A 27,894-nucleotide genomic window follows, 5' to 3' on the forward strand; every position below is an offset into this window, starting at 1 on the left:
GCATTATCAACAATTGCTTTATTCTCCTATATGTCCTCAGACTGACAGTTATTTTCATGAGGTCTATCAAGTCAGCCCGGTTTGATTCAGCACAGTTTTCCTGAATCTCAGCCACTCTGTATAAGTACTAGCCTACATCGTGGCCTTCGTTGGGAAGGCTTAATCTATGCTCTCTAAGCCTACAACTGGTAGAGAAGTTGCTCTAGTAAACACAAACCAACCATAGATAAAAGCTATGATAAGAGACTCTCAGGCATGCTGTATTTTTGATACACATGATAAACATTTGCTTCCTGATCATGCCAGATCAACCTGATCTGAAATTTTTCAAATATTGGCAGTAAAACAGCTAGAGATTGGTTTTGGACCAACACATAAATATGTGCATGGAGATGATAGCCTGTGTTATATGTGCGTTGCTACCCTTCCAAACTGAACATTTGTAAGTTAAAATCTCGATTTCATAAGCCTGTCTTTAGGCTTGAATTTAGCTTAAAAAGAATATTTTTGCTAAGTTGTATGAGTTTTTTGTTTTTGTAAAATCCTACAAAGCATTTTAACCCAAATAGCAAAAAAGAAAAAAAAATCTATATACATATACATACTCTGACTTAATTTTTATCCACGCTGGCCTGTGGAGCCACACAGCCTGATTTAGTCTTCTCAGGGACAAACAGGCATGTGCCAAGGAGACGAAAATAAAGGTTTGGCTGCAGTTTCTGGAATAGAAAACAGCAGGCTCTTCCATTGCCCCCTGGGGGCACCAATTTGTCAGCCTACAATGAAAATCAGGCTTAAGTGTACAGGAGACGCATATTTATAACCATTATCTACTGTTCTGTAAAATGTCTCTCTCATCCACCAGGTATGTATTCTGAATTTCTTCTGTCCGTGACTGATTGCAATTTGCCCAATGCTTATGAAATCCATCTTCCCCCCACAACTTTTGTCAATGATTCGGAGATAAGAATGATAAAAGACTTAAGCAGTTGAAAGACTCCTTATTTTTCAGTGTTTTTCCCTTTATTATTGTTTCAAAGGAAAGCCCTGTGATGTGAATACTGAAAGAGAGAAAATGTAATTAAGCGCTCATTGTGGATAGTCTTTTTGTTACCTTTGAAGTGCTTACATTAACACAGCAATCTCTTGATTTTGCTTCTGTAGCGGCAGCTTTCAGAGAATAGTCATGTTTTGCTGACAAAAATGGGCCTTCCAAAGTGTAAATTAAATAACTTGATTTTATAGAATTCATTTAAAAGTGCATCTGTGTTGAACATTTCTCATTTTACATTGCTCTGATTACATTTGACTTTTCATTGACCTACATGAAAAATGAAATAGTTTCCAACTACAGCCTGCAAGGCAGCTTAGGATAGAGTGATTATGGTAAAAAGGTAATGAGGAAAAGAAATGGTAAAAAAAAAAAAAAAGAAAAGGGAAAAGAAAACTGCAAGATGATGGGGTATTGCCCAGATTCCTGCTGTGTTTCTACTGTATCCTTGAAAATAATTTAAAAAGAAATTACTAATGAGGTTCACCGTAGAGAAAGAAATAAGATTAAAGGTGACAATTCAACTGAAGGGTTGTCTTTAAGCTATATAAAAAGGCAAAGAAAATCATAAGGAAACTTTGGAAAAGAATTGGAAATGAAAAAGGAAAGACAGGGTGAGTGCAGAACTATACGCAGTTGGAGAGAATTCAAAATAGGATACGAAGCGACGGAGATGGAAATTCTCAATCATGAAAAGCCAATTCTAAGACGGTGAAGCCCCTCTCTTGAGAAGACAGTGTAACTTGGAGCAGCCTGCGTCATGCTAACCTAGCTTCTCCCTGTGATAGAGAGAACGAGGATGCAGGGTGGTCATGTCACAGCACAACTGGGGGACATAGGATGCTGAAGAACACATGCTTCACTGGCTGAATTTTACTAAATGCATTGTGGGTAAATGGAAGAAAACCAAGTTAATACTCTGTGGTTCAAAGTATCACACCTAAACCTAGCAAAGGTCTCAGCTCAGGTGCAGCCGGCTTTTTCAGTATTGAGAGGGGTTATAGAAGAGAGCCCCTACGGGCTTCCCTGATAGCTCAGTTGGTAAAGAATCCGCCTGCAGTGCAGGAGACCCGGGTTCGATTCCTGGGTCGGGAAGATCCGCTGGAGAAGGGATAGGCTACCCGCTCCAGTATTGTTGGGCTTCCCTGGTGGCTGAGCTGGTGAAGAATCCGCTCGCAACGCGGGAGAGCTGGGTTCAATCCCTGCGTTGGGAAGATCCCATGGAGAAGGGAACAGCTACCCACTCCAGTATTCTGGCCTGGAGAATTCCATGGACTGTATAGTCCATGGGGTCGCAAAGAGTCAGACACAACTGAGCGACTTTCACTTCACTTTCAAGGAATCACAGTAATGGAACACCTGCTGCCACATGGGGACGGGACCCGTTCTTTGGAAGCCCGCTGAGCTGGAGGGTCAGTGCCCCACCTAGAGGTGGCTACATCGTTCATAAATTCTAGGAAGGAGACTTGCCAGGGTTGCCGAGATCTGATTTGTGTCATCTCCCACACTGAATGCATGGTCATTGCTAAAAATACCTTAAGCATAGGTGTTATAATCTGAGAAAATCTGAGAAAAAGTAAAGAATTAGATACCTGGACAAATAGTTATTCTCTACTTTTTCATTCAGATCAGTGATTCATAATGTATCAGTATTGATCATAAAATAAGGAAGTGGATGTATTACTAATACAGTCATTATATATTCCATGGCAGGACAAATACATGTGTTGCTTATTAATATAATGTGATATTACAGACCTGTTACAAATAGTGAGTAGCCAATGCATGAAAATATAGATGTGAATTTGAATTTCTTGTTTTAAAGCACTGTACATACTGAATACCACTGTGTTGAGAGTATGTGTGTGCGCTTTATTTAACAAAGCTCAAGAGGAAATAAAGGGATGTATCATGAGCCTTTATTCCCCCCTGAAATTGCATCTTGAAGAAAAAATAGTGATTTAGATTTCCATGCCCCATTATAAATTTAAATATTATAAGTTATAAAAAACACATAACGCACACAACAGGTTGTGTAGTTTAGAACTGGCAAAGCAAAAAGGGAAAAGGGTTTCACTGCAAATGATGGTGCTCTTGTAATTCAGTGTGACAAATGCCTCTAAAAATTCTTTATTGTATCAGTAGCATTGAACATAAACCTGTGAATCTCATTTAATGGTTGTGTGCTAAGTCGCTTTAGTCATGTCTGACTCTTTGTGACCCCATGGACTGTAGCCCGCCGGGTTCCTGTGTCCATGGGATGCTCCAGGCAAGAAGACTGGAGTGGGTTGCCGTGCCCTTCTCCAGGGGATCTGCCTGTCCCAGGATCTAACGTGCATCTCTTTTCTCTTCTGTCTCCTGCATTGGAAGGGGAGTTCTTTACCACTGAGCCACCCAGGACGTCCCATTTAATGGTTATGGAAAGCCTTTCGTCACCACGCAGGTGGCACTGTAGATAGACGTTGGCTAAAAGTAAGAGTCAGATGTCAGTGTAGTGCACTCAGATGATTAACGAGCCTTACCTCAGCTTTCTATGAAAACAGAACAAACCACCACAAAAAGCAGCGCTGAGAGGGTTGAGGAAAGGTTCTCGCTTTCAGAATTTGGCTCCGTCCCCAACTCTGATTAACCCTGGGGGAAAGAGCAATGGCCGACCCCCGAGTCAGCCTGCATCCTCAGTCCACGCCTGCACAGCCCTGCGTTTGCAGGAAAAAGATGTCTCCCTGACAATGTAAACTAAATACCATGAGAACCAAGCTGCCGCCTCCCTTCACTTCTGTTTCTTTATCGCAGTGGTTATTGCCACCTTCTTAGAGTCTGAGAAAAGAACTACAAAGTAATTCTCACCTCCTCGCGCTCAGCTGCAGACGGAGCCTCTCTTGCGTCTTCTAGTTCCACTCCAGAGAGCCAGTCCAAGCCAGACCGCCAGGGCCCAGTTGTCACCTTAGCCCCACGCCCTCCCGTCAGGAGACGGCAACGAGGATCTATAAGTGTCTGTCCAAGCAGAGCTTCACGGGGAAGCTTGAGTTCCACACACATTTTTAAATATGGTTTCTGTTTTGCCATCACGTCGTCGTGTTAACTAAGCAGGAAAGCCTGAACATTCAAAGACGTTAAATGAACGATGTTCAGCCACTCAGTTGTGGCCAACTCTTTGCGACCCTGTGGACTGTAGCCCGCCAGGCCCCTCTGCCCTCCTGTCTCCCCGAGTTAGCTCAAATTCACGTCCACTGAGTCAGTTTAATGTTTAAAGGTTTACTTCATGACAGTTTAAAGCACACTTTATGGCTGGAATCCCCGGGCTTTCTCTCTGTCCCTCTGCCCTCGGGGTAGCCTTATTTTCTCTTTCCTCTGAAAAAGAGGTATCATCTCTACCATTTTTTTAAAATAAAGTAACAAAACGTTACATATTTAATAACGTTTGTCAAACTGCACTTAACACTGTCTAGTTACTCTTCAGTGATCCAGTTTAAAATAACTGCATTGCATGCATTTTTTAAAAAGACAGAGAGAACTTCTGCAAGGGAAATTTTAACAGAGGAGAGAAGAATGTCACCCCTCCTGATTATTACAGCCTCCCTGTCACCCCTCCCAACCTCCCCTGGTGACCTTCAGGCACCCTGCCCAGCCCCTCAGCCAACCTCTCAGTCTCGCCCAGCCCCCTCCAGGCAGCGATGCCCGGGCCGGGCTCTCCTGCCCACCACCCCCACCTAGCCCCACACCCCCAAGGCCCCGTCTTTGCCCATGCCGCCTGGAAAGCCTTTCTCTTCCTGACAGCATCCCCTTTCTCCTTGGCATCTTGGCAGCACCGTGCCAGACTCTCTACCAACCCCTCACAATCTTACGTGAGCTGCCTTCAGAAGAGCCCCCCACCCCCAGACCCATCTGCCTGGATCAGCTCTCAGAAATCAAAGTGGCTCGGCTGGCACAGGACTGGAGCTGGAAGATTCTGATGGCGTTCGGTTTCTGGCCGGTTGTCAGTCTTCACACTTGTGTGTCTCCCCAAGCCCCCATTTCCCTTCACACCCCTGCTTCCTGAGAATACATAGTAATGTTCTCTGGGATGAAACATGGAGGCAGAAGGGTCTAGAGAGAGGCCGGGAGTGAAGTGCTTTGATGGTAAGGTGCCACACCCAGGGCACCAGCAGCATTGCCACCACCTGGGGGTGTTGACATCCAAGGCTTTCTTGTAACCACTCCTTGTCTGAACTTGACGGGGAGGTAGCCTTGCTAGGGGCCGCACGTGGATACAGGGCCGCCGGCACAGAGCTGGGTAGCTGTCTGAGAGGTCTAGATAGAGAGCCTGAGAGACCCCCCAAAAAATTCAGTCTTCCTGAGCCCCCAGATGGAATGGCAGCACTTCCAAACTTCCCTGAGACTTGACAGCCTGTGTGTGGAAACAACGACCCGAGCCAGAAATGAACTTGACAGTAGCAGGGTTTATAGAAAGTGAAACTGTCAGTCACTCAGTCGTGTCCAGCTCTTGGCGAACCCACAGACTGTAGCCCACCAGGCTTCTCTGTCCATGGAATTCTGCAGGCAAGAATACTGGAGTGAGTAAGCCATTCCCTTCTCCAAGGGATGTTCCCAACCCAAGGATTGAACCTGGGTCTCTCACACTGCAGCAGATTCTTTGCAGTCTGAGCCTCCAGGAAAGCCCTAAGAATACTGCAGTACGTAGCCATTCTCTTTTCCCGGGGGTTTTCCCAACACAGGGGTTGAATCTGCATCTCCCACATTGCAGGCAGATTCTTTACTGTCTGAGCCACTTAGGGGTTGTATGGGGACCTTCAAAAGATATATCCATGTTCTAACTCCCAAGCCTGTGAATGTGACCTTATTTGGAGGCCCTTTCAGATGCAATTAAATTAAGGATTTTGAGATGTGATTATCCTGGATTATCTGGATAATCCCTAAATTCAGATGACTATAAGAGATTGAACCCAGGTCTCCTGCATTGCAGGCGGATTCTTGACCGTCTGAGTCGCCAGAGAAGCCTGGGTCGGGAAGATCCCCTGGAGAAGGGCATGGCTACCCACTCCAGCGCTCTTGCCTGAAGAATTCCATGGACAGAGGAGCCTGGTGGGCTACAGTCCATAGAGTCATAAAGAGTCAGACACAACTGAGCAACTAACACTTTGACTTTGTAGGAGACGGATGAGGATAAGACACAGAGAGAAAGAGGAGAGACATGTGAAGACAGAGAGTGGAGTGATGCTGCCACAAGCCAAGGAGAGCCTGGGGCCACTAGATGCAGGGCCCCCGGAACTGAGGTCCTGAGCAGTTCAGCAGAAAGATAGCCCAGAGTCTCCAAAATAAGCATCCTGACTGTCCTCTCATGGGGGACAGAGGATCAGTCACATGACCACAGTAAACCAGATGCCAGTGACAATCACATCTTTGACATCAAACCAACCCTACAAATAAAGATTGAAGGCCAAAGGAGAAGGAAGCAACAGAGGATGAGGTTCGATGGCATCACCAACTCAATGGACGTGAATCTGAGCAAACTCTGGGGGATGGTGAAGGACAGGGAAGCCTGGCGTGCTGCAGTCCATGGGGTCGCAAAGAGTTGGAAATGACTTAGTGACTGAACCACAAAGAAAAGGGACCTTTATTCAAATGTAACTGAGTTATAAAGGACTAAATTGGATTCATGTAGCAAGATTCAGTTTTCAGCCATCAACACAAATGGAAGGCTTAAAGACTCAATTCAGTTCAGTTAAATACAAATTTAATTGATCTGTAAAAATATCAAGAAAACTGTTTTAGTTTTGTATATCTAAGTTTATGTCTGTGTATTTTAACATAGGTTATACCACACCCCAGTGGCTCAGTGATAAAGAATCTGCCTGCAGTGCAGGAGATGTGGGTTCGATCCCTGGGTTGGGAAGATCCCCTCCAGAAGGACATGGCAACCCACTCCAGTATTCTTGCCTGGAGAAACCCATGGACAGAGGAATCTGGTGGGCTACAGTCCATAGGGTCGCAAAAAAGTTGGGCACAACTGCTTAGCTAAACAACAACAACATACCATACACCAGGGTTCTTGGGGGAGGATTAAATGAAACAACAATATAGCTGCAACTTGTTGAGCTATTATTATAGCCGTTATATCATACAAATGAGAGCAATGAAACTCACGGAAGGCTGCATAGCTCGTGGCTGGCAGAGCCTATTTGCCAATCAAGGTCTCCAACCACAGTGCTCTTTTCCACCAGACTGCCAGCCCACGTCTGCTTAATTCAATTGTGAATTTCATAGCAGTGAGCACGATATTGCATTTATGTTCCTGACCGGGCACTGTCTGGGGTCGCAGAGAGTTGGACACGACTGGGCGACTGGCCTGAAGGCACTGTCTGACACGGAGTCCAGTTTAATCGAGTAGCATGACCTCAGTGTGGTGAAGTAGCCTGCCATCTGTCTGGTGTTGGGGAAATAATTAAAAATAAAATTTTCTGACATCCCAGAAAACCTCTGCCAAGGTAGACAGGAAAGCAACAGTTTTATTGTTGAATAAGCCATAAACCAGACTGCGATGGGCATCACATGCAGTCTGCCAAAACAATGGCAAGGACAGACATCCGTGCTCTCAGGACAAAAGCAACCAGTCCTCAAGCAAGAAGACTTGATGGCGCCATCTGTTAAATACAACTCCCCCTAAATTCACCTGGCAACTGGGGGTGGCCCTCTGTGATAGCGAATTGCCTTTCTCCAAAGGAAAATCAAACTCTTCATATCTCCATGATAAATAGGTAGTTTTGCTACGTGGATCCAGATGGCAAGGTTATATTCCCACCTTCCCTTGAAGAAGGGGAGAGGGAACCCTATTCCTGCACTGTAAAACGATGCGACTTATTTAACTTTTAAAAAGATTTATATGGGTCTCAAAGGGGCAGAGAAGAATTTATAAGCACAAGTTTTCCGGAGGAAATGCTCTGAGAAATGGGAGGGGGAACTGTGGCTTTCCCTTTTTCAATCAGGGAAATTTTTTTTTTCTTTTTAGATTTGTGTTTGCCATTTCACTGGGGAGAAAATTTATTAGGTTAGGACACAGAGCAGGGCCTGCTCTAGTGCCCAGGAGAGACAGAAGTGGTGTGAGACAGCTCAGACTCACAACCAAGCCCTCCATGTGGCCTTTCCGGATCTGGGCGAGGAAGAGGAGAAGGGAAACTTCTCCTCTGAGAGCGCTTTGGTGATAACATCAAGGTCAGCCTCAAGGTCACAGGAAGAGGCCTAGACTTGGCGTGAACTGTGAAATGTCCTGTATAGCACAATGTGGTTTAGAATAAGCCTGAATATATCTGGGCCCAGATAGTCATGATGTGGTGGACGTGGTGACATCAATTAAAAAAAAAAAACAACTATGGTCTAATAGAGAACAGATGTGGTTTTCAAGGGAGAGGGAGGTAGCGGAGGGCTGGAGTGGGAGTTTCAGGTTAGTAGATACAAGCTGTTAAATATAGAATGGATTAAAAAAAAAAAAAAAACTGGGTCCTGTTATTGTTACTGTATCACAGGGAATTATATTCAATATCCTGTAATAAACCATAAAAGCAGAATGATATATATGGTTCAGTGGGTAAAGAATCTGCCTGAAGTCTAGGAAACACAGGAGACACAAGTTTGATCCCTGGGTTGGGAAGATCCCCTGGAGAAGGAAAAGGCAACCCAGCCCAGTATTCTTGCCTGGGAAATCCCATGGACAAAGGAGCCTGGCGGGCTACAGTCCATGGGGTCTCAAAGAGTCGATGTGATTGAGTGATTAAGCACAGTACCCATATATATTAATACACGCGTTTAACTGAATCACTTTGCTGTAAAGCAGAAATTAGCACATCGTTATCAGTCACCTATACTTCAAAGTTTTAAAAGCTAAATGAAATCTATGGTCTACACCATTCTGTGTCCTCTTTAAGTTCTGGTCGGATCCCAAATGATATGACTTTTAAAAGGAAAGGTACCAGCACTTGTCGTCAGCCAACCATTCTGTCAAAATTTTATAGTAGTTGAAGGCTTTCCCCACCTTGTTCTGTGCTCAGTAAACTTGGAAAAGGCATTAACTTCTGCATAACAATCTCTCTGGTGCTTGAGAATCATGACTAAATTGCCTAGATTTTCTTACCTTTGTGCTTAACAGTCTAGTATTAACAAATGGGGATAATTTGCTAAGAAGGAAATTAAAAGGAAGAATATAAATAAGGCATGAAAAGATTACCAAACGAATGTGAGACTTTAGAGAATTCAAAGTTGAAAAGGGAATTGAAATTTAAATATTTTAAAATTCTACTTTTTTGTTGTTTTCTTTCTTTTACCTTATTTACCCATTCCAAATGCAGCGTGTGCCTTTTTTTAAACTTGGCAAATTTAACAAAAGGGGTGGGAATCTACTTTTCACAAAGGCAGACACCGTCAGCATGTCTAAAGTACCTGCTCTCTTAACACTTTCTCAGTATTTCTTTTTGTGCGTACTTGCATTTCTGCCGTGTGCTGTGCTGTGCTTAGTCGCTCAGTCGTGTCCGACTCTCTGCACCCCCATGGACTGCAGCCTGCCAGGCTCCTCTGTCCATGGGATTCTCCAGGCAAGAGGACTGGAGTGGGTTGCCATGCTCTCCTCCAGGGGGTCTTCCCAACTCAGGGATCAAGCCCAGGTCTCCTTCATTGTTTGCAGATTCTTTAACCCTCTGAGCCCCCAGGGAAGCCCAAGAATAGTGGGCAGCCTATCCCTTCTCCAGGGGATCTTCTCGACCCAGGAATTGAACCAGGGTCTCCTGCATTGCAGCCGGATTCTTAACCAGCTGAGCGACCAGGGAAGCCCACACTTCTAACATACATATACTTACTTAATATTGTAAGCAGTTTTCTAATTTTTTTTTTATTTTGCTAATTTCTTTTCTTTTTTTTCCATTTATTTTTATTAGTTGGAGGCTAATTACTTTACAATATTGTAGTGGTTTTTGTCATACATTGACATGAATCAGCCATGAATTTACATGTATTCCCCATCCCAATCCCCCCTCCCACCTCCCTCTCCACCCGATTCCTCTGGGTCTTCCCAGTGCACCAAACCCGAGCGCTTGTCTCATGCATCCAGCCTGGGCTGGTGATCTGTTTCACCCTAGATAATATACATGTTTCAATGCTGTTCTCTCGAAACAAACCACCCTCGCCTTCTCCCACAGAGTCCAAAATTCTGTTCTGTACATCTGTGTCTCTTTTTCTGTTTTGACATATAGGGTTATCGTTACCATCTTTCTAAATTCCATATATATGCGTTAGTATACTGTATTGGTCTTTATCTTTCTGGCTTACTTCACTCTGTATAATGGGCTCCAGTTTCATCCATCTCATTAGAACTGATTCAAATGAATTCTTTTTAATGGCTGAGTAATATTCCATAGTGTATATGTACCACAGCTTCCTTATCCATTCGTCTGCTGATGGGCATCTAGGTTGCTTCCATGTCCTGGCTATTATAATCCTATACACTAACAATGAAAAAACAGAAAGAGAAATTAAGGAAACAATACCATTCACCATTGCAACAAAAAGAATAAAATACTTAGGTGTAAGCAGTTTTCAATACTGTTGGAATTCATGAGTGTATTAGTTATCTATTTCTCTATGACAAATTATGAACAACTTAGGGGATTGAGACCATAAACGTTTGTTAGCTTATGTGGTTGCTACAAATCAGGAATCTAGGACAGGCTTAGCTGGGTGTTTCTAGCTCAGAGCGTTCCACGAGTTTGCAGTCAAGATTCTGGCTGTGGCTACAATCATCAGAAGGCTTTACTCAGGCTGGGGGATCTGCTTCTGAGATGGGTCGGTCACATAGCTGCTGGTTGCCACAGGGGCCTCTCCATAGGGCCACTTGCGTGTCCTCAGGAGCTGGCACCTGGCTTCCAGCAGAGTGGGTGAGCCAAGAGAGAAAGGTGAGGGCCACAATGCCCCTTACCGCCTAGCCTCATAAGTCACGCACGATCATTTCTGTAATCCATTGACTACACAGACCAACCACATTCAACATGCAAGCGGACTCTCAGGACTGTGAACCGGGAACTCACCATCTTGGAGACAGCTACCGCAATGGACATTTGTAGTAGCTGCAATAATTTTACAGTAGGAATCTCTATATCTGTACTGAACTATTTACTTGCAGTTAGGTGTTATTTCCAGTATTCCATCTTTATGAATAACTCTTTCAAGCACTTTCGTGGATAAAGATTTTCATCAATATTTCAGATCATTTTCTTTGGGTATAGTCTTTGGAGTAAGATTGTTGAATTATTTTAAAATTTTCTTAATTTTCATTTTAAATAAGCTTTATAAAGCAAATTAATATTGTATATTGTCTATTTCAGTTAACAGATGCATTTCCTTGGATGTATTTGTTATGAATAGCTTTAAATACCTGTTCAGTGACTCACAACTGCACGTTTAATGCATTCTATATAGCATATACTTTAGGTAGATATTCTAGAGCATATAGGTAATATTTTGTTCCTTATGGTGTGTGGGTTTTCTTCATTATTATTTGAACATTTTATAGATCCTCCTGAGTTTGTTTGTTGCTGTTATTTTGGACAACTTGGAGCTTGATGAAGATCTAAAGAAGCTTAAACAAGTAAGTGATGTGTGGGGGATTCTTTAAATCAGCATTGAGAAAATAAGGGCAAAACATATGCTTACAGGTGATATTAAATCTGTTCAAACTTCAAAGCAAACGTTATAATAAATTAACACACTGAGTTGGCAAATATTTTTTTTAAGTTTAACCTTCTCTAATATCAAGAAAGGAAATTTTTATTGCTCTGTAATTATCCTAGGGATATTTTAACATCATTATTTTGAGTAAAATTAAGATGGGCATGGTATAGTAAATTGAATTTAGATTCTCCTTCAGCCATTAAATGAAGGTTGTTTGGAAATGAAATGCCTCAGGGCCAGCTTGCCATTTGGCATAGCTATATGTAATACTTTCGATCATCATCATAAAACTATTAAGCATAAATTTGCCTGACCACTAGACACTAAAAGAGAATTTAGTCCTGGTGCTCAAAGTAGTTATAAGAAATGGGATAGAATAACTGATCAACTGTGTGCCCAGCTGTGTATGAAAACAGATTGGGTGTTATGGCATTGATAATCATTTCCAAAAAATCTCAATGTAAATATGTGAAGATTCTGTTATTGATGGCTGAAAGATTACAGATGTGAATCAATATTCTCATAGTTTTTGTTCCATGGAAAATACTTGGCTTGAATATTTGACTTTGTCAAAGAGAAGAGACCCTTTGAGAAGCAGAATTTGTGAAGCAGGGGATAAATATTCTTGGATCACCCACCTTGGCACTGCAATAGTTGGGATGTTAATAAAGAATATCCCATCTGGAACTTTCGAAGGGCCCCACACATTCATAATTTTCAAATTGGATCAAGTTGTCTATTTTTTACAAAGACATCATGTATTTAAATGTCTTGTTGTTATTTATAACCTCAAAATCACTTTAAGCATTTCACCTTTTTACTCCTGTTTATCTCCAAAGTCCATGCTCTTAACCAAGGACAGTCAATCACGTAAAAAACAGCAACAACAAAAACCCCATATTTGATGTAAAGATGCTTGCTGTGAGCATATCAAGGAAGAATTTGAATCCTTTCCTGTTCTGAGGCTACACAAGCAAATGGTTGTCCAAGTGTGGTGAACCTTTCTTCCAGATCTTTTCAACTTGTAGCAACAGTGACTGGCTCTTCAAATGAGAGTTGGGAAGTTCTTTGTGCTGTTGATGCCGATATTCTCTTGGCTCCTAGTTGTAGAATAAATATGTGAGCAGCAAGTTCAGAATTGACCAATGGTATAATTAGACACAACCAGTAAATATGCACTGCTGTATAACCACTTTAATCCTTGCTTTACAAATCTGGTATTTATTTAAGGATTTAAATGACTTTAATCTGTTATTCCCAAAGAGGAGGATGGGGAAAATGTGAAAAACTATTGGATTTTCTTAATGTTTCAAGCTCCAGAAAGCACTCTATAGTCCACAATCTTTATTCAGCTTAAACTTTTTTTTTTTTTCAATCTTTGACCCTTTCCACCAGTTAGTCTGTATATAGCTTCCTGTAGCTACATGGACATGAACACGAACTCAGTATAGTGTAGAGGTACAAACTCCAGGAGACAGTGAGGGACAAGGAGGCCTGGTGTGTTACAGTCCATGGTGTTGCCAAGAGTCGTACACTGCTTAGCAACTGAACAACAGCAACGAGAGCTATGGTCACAGTTGTTGAGCACTGGCTCAGCCCCAGGAACTTTGTATTTTCACCTAGTTAAATTTCGCAGCAACCATGTGATGCAGGTATTATCTGATAGGTTTCACCTGATAGGTGAGGAAACTAAGGCACAGAGAAGTTAAGCAAGTTGCCTGAGGTCACACAGCTAATAAGTGGCAGAGTTAGGGTTTGAACCCGGGCTGTTTGGACCAAAAGCCCAGACTCAACCTCTACACTGTACTGAGTCACAATAAAGCTGTATAAATGCCAACCATGAGTCATGGTGTGCTGGAGGCTCATTCATAGGACTGTTAATAACTTGTTGACAAACAATGATGGTTTAGATGACACGGTGATCATTATAGCCATGAAATAATTGTTGGTGTGATGGATGGTTTCCTGAGGAATGGAGGTGAATTAAACAATCCAATCATTAAAGCTATATACAAAGTAGTTGTTTGTTTCCCCTCAAAAAGCAGATGATCTAATCAGAGGCACTGGAGTTGGGACTTTGGCAGAAGGTAAGAGCTGCGACATTTACCGTTCACTCCTCTGATGGCAGACACTGTCCAGAGCTCCTCCGAGAGCCTCAGGAACCTTCTGGAACAGTGACCCTCCTTAGACACAGATATAATGTGCTTGGAACATATTAACAGTTTAGAAAAGCTGCTAGAGACTGTTACTGTATTTTGTTATGATCGTGGTAAAAGCAATTGTGTTAAAATATATGTTGACTCATGGACATTTTTCATGAGTCATAGAAGCAGTGTGAGCCACCTTTAAAATGGAGAAGTTAAATGTGAGATATTGAACAGGGCTACGAGAGAGAAAGTTGGTCCTTGTGCTTGGGTAAGAGATTATGTCCCCAGGGGTGGACAGGTTGGGAGACAGGGGTAGAAAGCTGGACAGTGTAGTGAAGAAACCAGGATGGGAAAGAAGAAAGAAGTGAAGACGTGAACGAGGAAAGCATGCAAGAGGTGAAACTGAAGGAAAGAGCACAGATTGTGAATCCCAGCCTGTGATAAAGGGAGAGAAGCGTGACTGAATCCTAAGTCAGGCTGCCCTCTAGCCAAGGACACCCCTGCAGGGAGAAGCTCCCCGAGGAGCAAGAACAGTCCGCAGGATCCATTGTGGTGGAATCAGATTCTTCTTAAGTAGAAACATGGTTCTTACCTTTCCTTCTTATTTTCTGAAGTCTCCTCCTTGCCCTTTAGGACAGTGGTTTCCAGCCAGGGATGCTAAGCCCTGGGGCTCTTCAGGGCAAACATGGGACCAACAGCTTTCCTTGACACCTCGGGAAACCTAAAGGGAATTGTGCATTTATCCAACCAAAATGCGAACTTTAAAATACTTTTAGCTGGAAGTTTGCTAGGCAGCAACACTGCATCCTAATGCTCAGAATCCTCTTCCTATATGCTCTTTTTCAAGGAAAAAAAAGCAACATTGAATTATTTATTGCTTCATAAAGGCATTTTGATAGAAGAATTTTTTTTTTTTAAGATGGGATTCTGAGGGCAATAATAAAAAGGCTCCTTGGAGATGACTTTTGATGGGTTCTGATATAAATGCTCACCCCCAGGCCACCCTTCTCTGTGACATTACCAATGTTGGGCCTTTAGAGCTGCTCATATAGCACTTCCTTTGTCACTAAATAATGTTCTGAAAACTCATGCCAGTTATGCATCTGCATAAAATTTATCTATTGCTTTCCTAGCAGCAGTATCACTGGAGCAGTCATTTCCTGGCTGCCATAATTTATGTGACCCTGTTTCTAATTAAATAGAGACCATGATTCTCTTTTTAGCATTCCCAAAACCAACTACAGGACCTGGAGATAGAAATAGAGAAATATATAATTTTTTTTTTACATAAGATCAGAAAATTGACTAGAAATGAGATTGAGAATGTATAATTTGGCAGCTGAGGAGTCAAATCAATTTGCACAGAGGCTGAAAAACCCCCTTGACCTACCACTGTCCTCTAAAGAGCAAGCCGTAGGAGACAATGACCTTGGTGCTCAGTGATATAGCAAAAACGCTGGAGAACGTAGGTGGAGTTTTGCAAACTTTGAAAATGAAGAGAGTTCTTGCAGCTTTAATGATTTTTGCAAATTCAGTGCAAGACAGATATATAAAGTGTTCTCTTTTAAGCAGTAGAAAATTCATTAAACTATGAGAAAAAAAAAAAAAAACCCATAGAGAAGCCTCAGGGAAAGACTCATTGAAAAAGGAAGTATAGATAGTCTGTCTAGATTAAATCCAATGCTCTGAAATTAAAACTGTTTCCCCAGCTGATATTGTTTGATCTTTGATGGCGTCGTGTCCAAAACATAGTTGAGGGTAGACATGTAAAGAAGCTTCTCTGTCTTATTGATTATCCTTTTAAGAAAAACAGCAGAAATCTTAGTGCTATTTAAAATGTGAGCTCTGAGTTAATGTTTCTCTGTAGTCTTCAGTTCAGTTCAGTCACTCAGTCGTGTCCGACTCTTTGCGACCCCATGAACCACAGAACACCAGGCCTCCCTGTCCATCACCAACTCCCGGAGCCCACCCAAACCCGTGTGCATTGAGTTGGTAATGCCATCCAACCATCTCATCCTCTGTCATCCCCTTCTCCTCCTGCCCCCAATCTTTCCCAGCATCAGGGTCTTTTCCAATGGGTCAGTTCTTCGCATCAGGTGGCCAAAGTATTGGAGTTTCTGCTTCAGCATCAGTCCTTCCAGTGAACACCCAGGACTGAGCTCCTTTAGGATGGATGGGTTGGATCTCTTATTTGGGGGCTTTTGTGTGCATCTGTGTCTTGCCTCCTGTATTGAGGTCCTTCAGGATTTAGGGGGACAAGTCGGGGTCAGAGGGTCCACCCAGCTAAGCCCTGATCGCTGTCTTCTGGCTTCACAGAAGCAGAAAGTAGAGCGGTGGTTTCAGGGGGACAAAGAGGACTTCTTGTGGTTCAGTGGCTACAGGGTTTTTAGTTTCCAAAGATGAAGAAATCCTAGAGACCTTTGGTACACAGTGTGAATGTACTTAACACTTCTGAACTGTACCCTTAAAGAGCAGCTTAGACAGTAAATGTTATGTTATGTGTTCCTGACCACAGTTTTTTTAAAATTTTAATAAAAAGTTGGTCACCATACTGGTAAGGTGGTGAGAGCAGACTCGGGGATTCTGACGGTGCAGAAGTTGGGTTAAAGAAGATGAGTGGGACTTGCCTGGCAGTCCAGGGGTTAAGACCTCCCCTTCCAATGCAGGGAATGCAGGTTCAGTCCCTGATCTGGGGCTGAGATCCCACATGCCCCGTGATCGAAAAACCAGACATTAAAAAAAGCAGTTTTGTAACAAATTCAAGAAAGACTTTAAAAATAGTCCACAACAACAACAACAACAAAAAGATGAGGGGGGTGATGACAGTTAAGAAAGTAAAGACGAGTTGCTAACTTTTTCCTCTCAACTTCTCATACTCCAAGTTTCCAGACAGACCACTGGGTTACTGACTGATTCGTCATTTTTTTTAGCTATCTGAACATCATTTACTATGGTGCTACCCAACAGATTTTTTTTCCACTGAATATTTGTATGACAGTTGGAAATCACATGCGACTGGAGGCATCCAATATCTAGGATCCCTGCTGCTCAACCGCCCAGGGCCAAAGGATGAATATTCCGAAGAAGCTATAAATTGTCCGTGGTTGAGAGTTGGTAAACTCAGAATTTTACTCGAAAGCTTCAGTGTAACCCAACTCCACAGGAAGCCACTGTCAAGCTTTTGGTCAGGGGTGACTCTTTCTTGGGCTTCCCTGGTGGTTCAGAAGGTAAAAAATCCGCCTATAATGCAGGAGACCTGGGTTCAATCCCTGGATTGGGCAGATCTCCTGGAGAAAGGAACGGCTACCTACTCCAGTATTCTTGACTGGAGAATTCCATGGACGGAGTTGCCTGGTGGGCTACATACAGGCCATGGGGTTGCAAAGAGTCAGACAGGACTGAGTGTCTAAGCACAGAGGAGAGGAGACTAAGAGATACAAACAAACATGTGTGAAATAAATAAGCTAGGACAATCTATTTATTGTACAGCAAAGGGAATTTGGCCAAAATTTTGTAGTAACTGTAAAAGTGAAATATAACCTTTAAAAATTGTGAATCATTGTGTTGTATAACTGAAACATATATAATATTATAAATCAACTATACCTCAATTTAAAAACAGAGAGATAACAGCCTAGAAATCAAGAAGTCAATACAAAAATGGGGAAACAGCTAAAATTCCAAATGGAATTTTGGCTTTCCAAGGTAATAGTCAGGGATCCAGGAAGTCAAAACAAAACAGACAAGGTACCTGTGAAAATTGGTGTCCTCCTAGTATGAGTTGAATTATGTCCCCTAAAAAAATACATTGAAGCTCTAATTCCCAGGACCTGTTAATGTAACCTGATTTGGAAATAGGGCATTTGAGTTGAAATCAGGTTAAGTTGAGGTCATTAGAGGTGGCTTAGATGGTAAAGAATCTGCCAGCAATGCTGCACCTGGGTTCAGTCCCTGGGTTGGGAAGATCCCCTGGAGAAGGAAATGCAACCCACTCTAGTATCCTTGCCTGGAGAATTCCATGAACAGAGGAGCCTGGCGGGCTATCGTCCAGGGTGTTGCAAAGAGTCCTGCATGACTGAGTAACTAACACAGAAGGGAAGACAAGGCTTAATGATGTTGGTGCTTTGCCCTTCGAGTCCAGCTCTTCGCAGCCCTATGGACCATAGTCCACCAAGCTCCTCTGTCCATAGGGTTTTCCAGCAGGAATACTGGAGTGGGTTGCTATGCCCTTCTCCAGGGGATCTTCCCGACCCAAGGACCGAACACCTGTCTCTTAAGTCTCCTGCACTGGCAAGCAGATTCTTTACCATTAGTGCCACCTGGGAAGCCCTTAGGGAAATATAAATAATAAATCTTTGTTTTTGTCTCATGTAAATTTTGACTTTTCGTTCTGTTACAAATAACACTTTCTCTGTCTCAAGTTCAGCCTCCTAAGGGGAGAAGGTCTGATTGGTCCAGCCTTGGTCTAGTCAACATCATTCCTTGCAGGCAGGAATTTTGTATCTCTGCCTCTCAATGCTGGTCAGCCTTACAGAGTGCCATCAGCTTTGAACAGGGTAGATCCAGACCAGACCACAAAGAGGGCCATCCTGAAATGTGGCCGGTTTCCTAAGACAATGCTTTGTCCTCCTAACTCTCCATCCTGGCCTCTGCTCTGGAGGAGCTGGACCCCAAAGAAGGAGATGTGAGCAATGAAAGAAGAGACCTTGTCCCCTTCCCGGTTCTAGACCTGAAGTCACACTTGTAGCTCAGAGAGGGTGAGCATGGGAGTGGAAGAGCGGGAGTGAGGCTTGAATCAGGTGTGAGTCTGGACTGCATTGGACTGATTTTTCACAACCAAAAGTGGTCAGGAAGCCAGGGCGTTTATCTAAGAACAGCAGCCAGTATTTTTCTTGATTCATGCTAGAGGGTTAGTGGTTTCATTGTGGGCCTTTCCTTAGATTCTACCCGCTGCCCTTGTTCAGCAGCAGACACCGGTGGAGGCAGGGCATGGCTGGCATCATCAGAGCCATGTGACTATTGAACATTTATTTCTCTGATATTAAAAGAATGGCTTATTATTAAGAAATGAGAAATGTATATGTATGTTATTTTATTGGATGTTACCCCTATTTCTGTGTTGTTTTACATGAAGTATGCTAATGTGTTTTCATAGCGCATCTAATAAGCCCTTTTAATCAAAGGATGCAAAATTGAACAACTCCACAATCTACCACAGGCATACTCATGAATGGCACTTACAAAAGGCATGGTGGTTGCCTGAAAAGAAATTCCTTACGGGGACAGTGTGTGAGCTGAGTTCAAGACCCCAATGTAGAGACTCCAGGACAAAATGTGTGTCTTCCAAACCTCCAGTGTAAAGTGCGGGGTTTATTCTATGGTAAATAGCATCACTGCTACTAGTTACCCGCCAACTAAGGCAGAAAACACATAGAAAAGTTTATGGAGATAATGAGAGCCAGATTTCACACAGTCAGAAAAAGAATTTGGTTGCCAAGTTGTGTCCGACTCTTCTGTGACCCCATGGACTGTAGCCTGTCAGGCTCCTCTGTCCATGGGATTCTCCAGGCAAGAATACTGGAGTGAGTTGCCATTTCCTTCTCCAGATGATCTTCCCGACCCAGGGATTGAACCCACGTCTCAGCATTGGCAGGTGGATTCTTTACCACTGAGCCACCAGGGGAGCCTGAGAAAGAAGTTACAGATAAGCAAAGGGAAAATGCCAGATGAATTCTCTGGCACAAACTTAGAGTAGGAGTGTCAGCATGCACTCGGTTTATTGCAAGATGGAACGTAAATACATAGGTGCATAGATGGAAACACAGATACATCAACAGATATATAGACACATAGCTATGATACATAGACACAATGATGGATACATACATAAATAAGTAGATACTATATACAGCTATGTGTGTATACAAGAGCTCATATACATACGTATATTTCCTAGCTCTTTCCTCTGGGTGAGCCTGGAAGCAGTGACATGCCAGTAACATCAAGAAAACCCAGTCCTAAGACTCTTGTTTCTAAAAATCATTCTCCAGTAAAAGAAATCAATATTCTTTGGGAAAGTGGCTGATTCTCAAGCTGAGGCAGGGAAAACACAAGATGAGACTTAAGTATTTTTGTGGAGCCAGAAAGTAAGGAAGAGCTTAAACATACACACATGGGTGTCAAGACGTGACAATGAAATATAGTGTGGAATCCTGGATGGGATTCTGAAACAGAAAAAAAAAAAGAAAAGAAAAGACATTCATGCAAAATCTGGGAAGTTCCAAAGAAATTCTGCATTTTTATTCAAAGTAGTCAACCAAGATTAATTTTTTGGTTTTGATCAATGTCCTATAGTTATGTAAGATGCTAACAGGAGAAAAAACTGGGTCAAGGGTGTATAGGAACTCTGTATTATCTTTGTAACTATTATGTAAGTTTAAAATTATTTCAAAATAAAGAAGTTTTTTAATGAGATTAAGATTTTCTATGGAGAGGTCTAAAAACAAAACATACAGTCATAAACTGACTGGTCTGTTGTCCTGTTCAAGAATCCATACGTTAGTGAAGCTTTATACCACAGATACGTTGTATAGAATATTTATAGTCAATTATAATTGTATCTTACAAAGTTGGAAGCATAGTCTTCATCAGGAACAAAATACTTTTTTATGAGTTTGTTTCTGATGGAAAGTCTGATGTGGCTTGTCATTTCTCCCCTTCGTCTTAATAACATAGCTCATCTGAAATCAGAAGAGTCATCTGTGCTGGTTAGCCTGACTGATTCTGTATTATAAAGAACCTAAGGAAAGGGCAACCAAGTGATGAAAAATACCACAAACGGGCCCCTTCAGCCTGCCTGTGGGCCACACTTTGCTGCCTTTTTTGTTCGTCGTCTCATCACTGTTGTGTTATCCTTAAGATTTGTGTACAGGTGTCCAGTACTAGGCCATGGGGCCACAAAGAGTCCCGCCCTTAATTAAAACCTGTCAGCTTAATAGAGGAGAGATACACAGAACTGGGCAGTTTTAGTGTGAAGCCCTGAGTACTAGGGTGGAAGACCCAAGGAAGGAAGACGTGCCTCCCTCAGGTTGGAGGCAAGTCGAAAAGATGTGTCTAAAAATAATGAATCAGATTTTATTTTATTAAGAAAGTGGGGAAACATGTTTCATATAAAAGAAATAGCAGGTACCAAAAAGCTGAGGTTCTGGAACTTCAAAGATTGTGGTCAAACCCCACCGAGCAACCCTTCTAGCTCTCTGACCTTCGGGAACAGATTTGAGCTCCTTGGCCCTAGGGGTCCTCACCTATAACATAACAGAACTAATTATGGTACTTCCACCAGGGGGCTAAAGTACTTACATTGAGGACTAAAGCAGGTTAGTAAATGAGGCGATAACAAAGTGTTCAGCAGAGTATCTGCACACGTTTACTATTTCAAGTAGCGATTGTTATTCTGAGAAATCATCCTAGAGGAGATGGTTTTGGAAAGCTCTATTGTAATTAACCAAGTGTGGAAGGAAAGTGTATTGCAGGTGTTGGGAAGGTGTACTCTAAGGCAGGAACCAGAAATAAAACTGCAGGGGGGCATACAAACCAGTATTGTTAGAGAGTAAGGGCAAGGCGTGAGGGGATGCTTTAAGCCATGCTGAGATCAGAATTTCTTCTCTACGTAACCAGTCCATCCTAAAGGAAATCAGTCCTGAATAGTCATTGGAAGGACTGATGCTGAAGCTGAAGCTCCAATACTTTGGCCACCTGATGCCAAGAGCCGACTCACTGGAAAAGACCCTGATGCTGGGAAAGATTGAAGGCGGGAGGAGAAGGGGGCAACAGAGGATGAGATGGTTGGATGGCATCACCGACTCAATGGACATGAGTTTGAGCAAACTCCAGGAGATGGTGAAGGACAGAGAAGCCTGGCGTGCTGCGGTTCATGGGGTCGCAAAGTATCTGACACAACTGAGCAACTGAACAACGACAAAGAGCAACGTAGTTGATGACCCTTGAATTACTTGAGGATCTAGGAACAAGATGGTGTTTCTTCCTTAGCTGTTCCGAAAGATCAATTTAAAGGGACAGATGAAGATGGAAGCCCAGCTAGGAGGGCAGAAGGGGTGACCGTGAGTGGTTTTAACCTGGTCAACCAAGTGACCACTTGACTCCCCAACGTGGAACTGTTTGGTGGCTCCATCAGAAGCAGACCACTGAGGGTGGGAGAGACCTGGGACTCGAGAGGATGCAGGGAAGTTATTGCGGAGGAACCGAGTAGATGGTAAGCAAGTTGCAAGAAGCAAGTTTGAAAAAGCAGGGAGAAGAGAGAGGAACACAAACTCAGGAGAAATGTTTGCTTTTCTCTATTTTTTTTTCCTAGCCGTGCCTCTCAGCATGTGGGATTTTAATTCTCCTACCAGGGATCAAACCCATGCCCACTGCCTTGGAAGCAGGGAATCCTAACCGCTGGACCACCAGGGAATTCTCTTTCCTCTATTTTCATTTTTTAAACCAAGATTCCTGAGAAAATAAATCAGTCCACACAGGGAAGGAGAAGAAATTGGAGCGAGTGGGAACGGGTGAGGTGGTCCCAGCCTGGCTGGAGGAGGGGGTCTCCAGCATGCATGTTGCCCCCTCTTCATTTAGCCCCCTCACTGAGATGAGACCACTTTCACGTCGAGCCGGCGGTTGCTGGGGCTTGGTGATAACTTTAGTGTTTATACCACATTTCCCTTGAGTAATTCAAATTACAGGCAATATGCTATCTCACTTATATATCTGGCATTTATATAAAAGAATGAAGATCCTCATTTTTCATTTGAGCACATTGAAATCCAAAGCAGCTAAGGGATTATAGAACAAAACAAAAATTTAAATCTACATCTTCTTACTTTTTTACTGATAGACTGTGCTATCTCCAAGATTTTCTAAAGCAAAATAGGGAGGACAGTTGCACACAAAAATATATCTTCTGAATTCCCTTGGGTCTGGGGGTTTTTCCCCCCTATTACTCATTGAATATTCATGTAACAAGAACCAAGTGTCTAGTTTACATGGAGCTCTAATATAATTTCATTTGAAGTAGAGAAAGAAAAAAACAACCCTGCATTTTTTATCATAATAAACCTGTTTCTGTGACTCAGTAAATTCCCTAATGGAAACAGCTGTGTCCTGGTTGAATCACACAAGACAGATAAAAAGTAAAAGAGAGGTGTTTGGGACCTAGAGAAAAAAACATACAAAAGCAAACTGTGTTCATTACTGCTGTCTCAAGGAAACCTCTCATCCCATTAATGGGATTTTAAGGGGCAATAATATTAATACAGGGAAACGTCCATTCAGCATAATTTGGTTTTCTAGCTTTTTAATAGTTTTCTTTCTGTTAGTAACTTGCTAACATTTCCTGCAAGCTTAGTCTTGTTGGAAATAGTACCTCTATTACTGCACAAAGAACTTTCTGCAGGGTGTTTAAAGCCTCTAAGTTCTTAGGTTCAGAGCAAGTTCTTGCAAGAGCATGAAAGTGAATGAAATGTCCACCGTGCAGCTTAGGGATGTCGTTGTTGTTGTTCAGTGACTAAGTCGTGTCTGACTCTTTGTGAGTCCGTGGACTGTAGCAAGCCAGGCTCCTTTATCCTTCACCATCTCCTGGAGTTTGCTCAAACTCATGTCCATTGAGTCGGTGATGCCTCATAACCATCTCATGCTCAGCCACCCCCTTCTTCTTTTTGCTTCAATCTTCATCAGGGTCTTTTCCAATGAGTTGGCTCTTTGCAACAGGTGGCCGAAGAATTGGAGCTTCAGCATCAGTCCTTCCAATGAATATTCAGGGTTGATTTTCTTTATGATTGACTGATAGAGACATTAAAAAAAAAAAAGCATGTTTGATCAATACTACCAATAGAGCATCTGCAGTTTGGGTTGTAAAATCACAAAAACAAAATAGCCAGAGAAACTTCCTTGAAGAGTAGCAGTTTGTGCTTTAGGAAGAGTCTCCATTGTGAATTACTGAGTCATGCATCAATCCAGAAAAGCCAGCAAAAGCCATTGTGGAAAGAAGCAAAGAGAATTCTGCTTTGATTTACTCAGGTGACACAGAGGAGCCTTCCTCCAGGCTGAGCAAAATCTGGTCCTTGTTCATATCTGGAAGAGCCACAAAATATTCTTCAGGTACGTTAACCCTCAGATCTAGCCACATTTTTCAAGCCAGCATGGACTAGATTTTCAAATGAGAAGCTTCCCCAAGCCTGAATGCTTTGTAAATTGTTTTCTTATAGAAAAATCACACCAAACGTTAGAAAAAAAAAATTTATTTAACGTAATCCTTCAATGCAGTTATTTGTTGCTGCATTCAGACAGGCACTGAAACTGAATAATGCTTGAATATTTTAACAGAAGAAAGTCCAGGCTGAAATATGGAAGATTTAAGCGATGAGGCAGAACAGGGTATGTGTTATGCAGACCAATTACTCCCAACTCTCTTGAGAAGCACAAGTAAAGGAAAAAGGCTTTCAGCCGCCCAATGTGCAATGATATCTCAGCAAGACAGATGCTGAGCCATAGAATAGCGCTGAGCTGAGATGATTTATATTTTTTTTAAAGCTCAAGATTTGAAATTTTTTCCTTTGATTCTAATTTCCTTTTTGCAAAGTGTCTTTTTTTTTTTTTTTTTCAAATCATGTGAGTCTGTTGCAAAGCTATCATGTAGTCTATCTGCTCCAGCCAGACTTCATGCTCAGTTGAAACCACTATAACCTCCTTCCTTTGGACTGTTCTTTGCATTAGGTTTTTCAAATCCTGGGATTCTTTGTGCTATGTTTCTTCCATTCAAGAATCATAACCTTTGAAATAATTTTTAAGCAGAAATTTAAAATTGCAAACACTGTATGTTAAGGTCTTTAATAATATAGTATAATGATCTTAAATTATTACCCAGTATATCCAACATAATCCATATTATTCACTCATTTGCATCAAGGTAAATTTAATCTTGGAAAATCTGTGCTTACATGCAGAAGGGGAAAGAAGTTGGATAACAGCTAGAATACCATTTTATCACATATTAAAGAAACTTTACAGTGGCTTCAAAATACTGTGAAACACATCTCTTTATCCAGGCTGCCTCATCCCCCTCCACGGCCCATTCCTTCCATATACCCACACCCTCTAATACCATCTTACGCCTTCTTCTTTTTATTTTTTTGTAACTCAGTCCTGATCGTGGGCTGGGGAAGAAGAAATGGTCAAGGTAATGGAGGTTAATAGCAGTGAAGTAAGAATTAAATGGTTGTGCTCAAATGCATTATCTGCTCTTGAAAAAAAAACAAAACTTTTTACTTTAATATACTTATGCATGCTTGTGTGCTAAGTCTCTTCATTCATGTCCAACTCTTGGCGAGCCTGTGGACCCTTGCCTACCAGACTCCTTTATCCATGGGATGCTCCAGGCAAGAATACAAGAGTGGGTTGCCATGCCCTCCTTCAAGGGATCTCCCTAGCCCCGCCAGGGATCGAACCCTTGTCTCCAGCATCTTCTGCATTAGGAAGTGGGTTCTGTACCACTAGTGCCACCTGAGAAGTGAAATAGGCATTTTGCTGAATTTTTACAAATTGAAGCCTCTCAGCACCCAGTTCATGAAATATTGACTGTAGCTTCGAAGCCCCTCCCTGTAACCAATCCAGTCACCAGGCTTCTCCCTCACCCCAGGATCAACGCTCTCCGGGTACCAAGCAGATAGACAGACTAGTGCTGCCTGGTGTTTATATTCATGGGCTCATTGAGTATGTTCTTGTTTGTTTTATCTGGCTTCCTTCGCTCAACATGATATTGCGAAATTCATCCCGGTTTTGTGCTTGGATGCTGTTCGTTGGCTCAGATGTTTCAATGGATCGCCATTTGCTCTTGTCTTCAGGGGCTGATGGGCACATGATGAGTTTAAGCTTGGGACTCTTACAGGCAACACTGCTGTGGGTTTGGGAGGGTGTAGCTGTGCTGGGCGTGCACACAGGCCTGGGAGGTGTACGCCCAGGAGAGGATTTGCCCGGCCGCCAGGTGGCCATCTCTTCATCCTTGTTGATACTGCTTACCTGGACACAAGAGAAGGAGCACATGGTCCCCGGTGCTCAGAAAGAGGCCCCTTCTTGCGGGTAGAGGATTCTCATTAGTGCCTCAGCCTGAAAGCAGACATGCACACCGTTCCAGCAGCTGCTCGTCTTTCTCTATCTTATTTATTTATTTTTAATTTATTTATTTGGCTGCACTGGGTCTTAGTTGCAGCACATGGGATCTTTTCAGTTGCAGTATATAGGATCTAGTTCCCTAACCAGGGATCAAACCTGGGCCCCCTGCATTGGGAGCACGGGGTCTTAGCCACTGGGCCACCAGAGAAGCCCCTCTTTCTCTGTTTTAATTGCTCCTTTAGGCACGTCAGTGGGGCAGCAATGCCCGATAGTCAACAGGACAGTTTGCAGGATCCTGAAGAGCCTTCTGAGGCATCAAAAGATTTTCTCACCTGCTTCTTTTCAGTTTTATGGTGCAATGATCAACTCATGCTGAGTTCAGGCCCGCTTAGTCACAAACAGTTATTCTATTTCTACTCTCTAGAAGGTGCTGTAAAAGCAAATTAAAAGTGGAATCTTACCCTTAAGGAGCTTACAAGCTTTAGGGAGTATAAATAACTCTTAATACAAGTTAGAATGAGATGAGATCCATTTTGAAAACATAGGCATGGGATTATTTTTTAATACTGGTAACCTACATGTATTAAACATTGTATTCTAGGATATTTGGTTAAATGTTACAAAATATTATGTGTAAACTTATTCTAAACCTTCCTCTGTTCATCAGTGGCAGACATATGTTCAGGTTAAACGCCACAGCCTAATTTTATTCTCTTCTGTAAATCCAGGGACACCTATATTTCACACCAACAAATTTATTGAAGTAGTAAATTTTCTGCTTATCTCTCCATTCTTCAGAATATACCTAAAATCCCTCTTTTTTATTTCCCAGTTATCTGCTGGAGAGTTTAGTTCCACCATCTGATCTGTGTAATTATTTATTCAACAAATGACTGTTTAGCTTCCTTTGTGTCAAATATTGTGGCCGACCCCAGATACGGAATAATGAAAAATTCCCATACGAGCCTTGTCCTCCAAGAATTTCCAGTCTCAGGAAGGACAGATAGAGTGTTCAAGTCAGACACCGAAAGTTCAAATGATGCTCCGTGTAGTGGTTTTCACTGCGTCCCCCGCAAACGGATGCCCGCCAGGAGCCTCAGAAGGGGACCTTATTGGGAAATTAGGTTTTTGCAGGTGTAATCAGTTAAGATCATCCCGGTTTAAGGTGAACCCTGATTTCAATCGATGTCTTCGTAAGAGAGAAGAGAGGGGGATTCCGGTAGAGAGATACGGAATCACACAGGCCAAGCGTGACGGGGAGATGCTGAAGTGATGCAGCTTCTGGCCCGGGACCACCAGGGACAGCCAAGAAGCTGAGAGTGAAGGAAGAAGGCTTCCCCGAAGTCTTCAGAGAGGGCATGGTACAGCCTACAGAGCGCAGAGAAGATCCATTTTTGTTGTTTGAAGCATCTGGATCTCACAGCAACCTGTTACCACAGTCCTAGGAACCTGGAACAGTGTGTGTTAGGTTGAAGCACAAGAATTCACTGATTTCGTCTGCTCTGACCTACACCAACATGGTAAATTTGTGTGTGCCCTGAGCTCGTGAGGGGGGAAACCTTGGTGATGAGAGAAAGCTTCTTGGGGAATTGCCGATGGAACTGAAATTAGTAAAGCAAGTAGACGTTCTTGAAGAACAAGAGCAAAAAGGGAGGAGAGGAGCTCCCAGGGCGACAGAGGCTCTGGGTCAGACAGAGGCCAGGACACTTTTGAGGAGCTGAAGAGGCAGGCGTGACTGGGATACAGGGTGGGCACAGGGCCAGCTGAGGGCTGGACAGGTGGGGACAGGTAAGGACAGGTAACACCAGGTCTGCCGCT

The 27,894-nt window shown here is 42.7% G+C and overlaps 1 protein-coding gene across 3 annotated transcripts in view; it reads left to right on the forward strand.

Moving 5' to 3' along the window:
* Positions 1-27,894, forward strand: part of NALCN (sodium leak channel, non-selective) — a 283,090-nt gene that overhangs the window by 161,670 nt on the left and 93,526 nt on the right. For all 3 annotated transcript variants that reach the window (XM_070471442.1, XM_070471443.1, XM_070471444.1), the window contains one exon: positions 11,604-11,678. In XM_070471442.1, the coding sequence (XP_070327543.1) occupies positions 11,604-11,678 (75 nt within the window). The remainder of the gene's footprint in view (positions 1-11,603; positions 11,679-27,894) is intronic.

This window comes from Odocoileus virginianus, chromosome 8 (genome assembly GCF_023699985.2).
Source record: "Odocoileus virginianus isolate 20LAN1187 ecotype Illinois chromosome 8, Ovbor_1.2, whole genome shotgun sequence".
Lineage (NCBI taxonomy): Eukaryota > Metazoa > Chordata > Mammalia > Artiodactyla > Cervidae > Odocoileus > Odocoileus virginianus.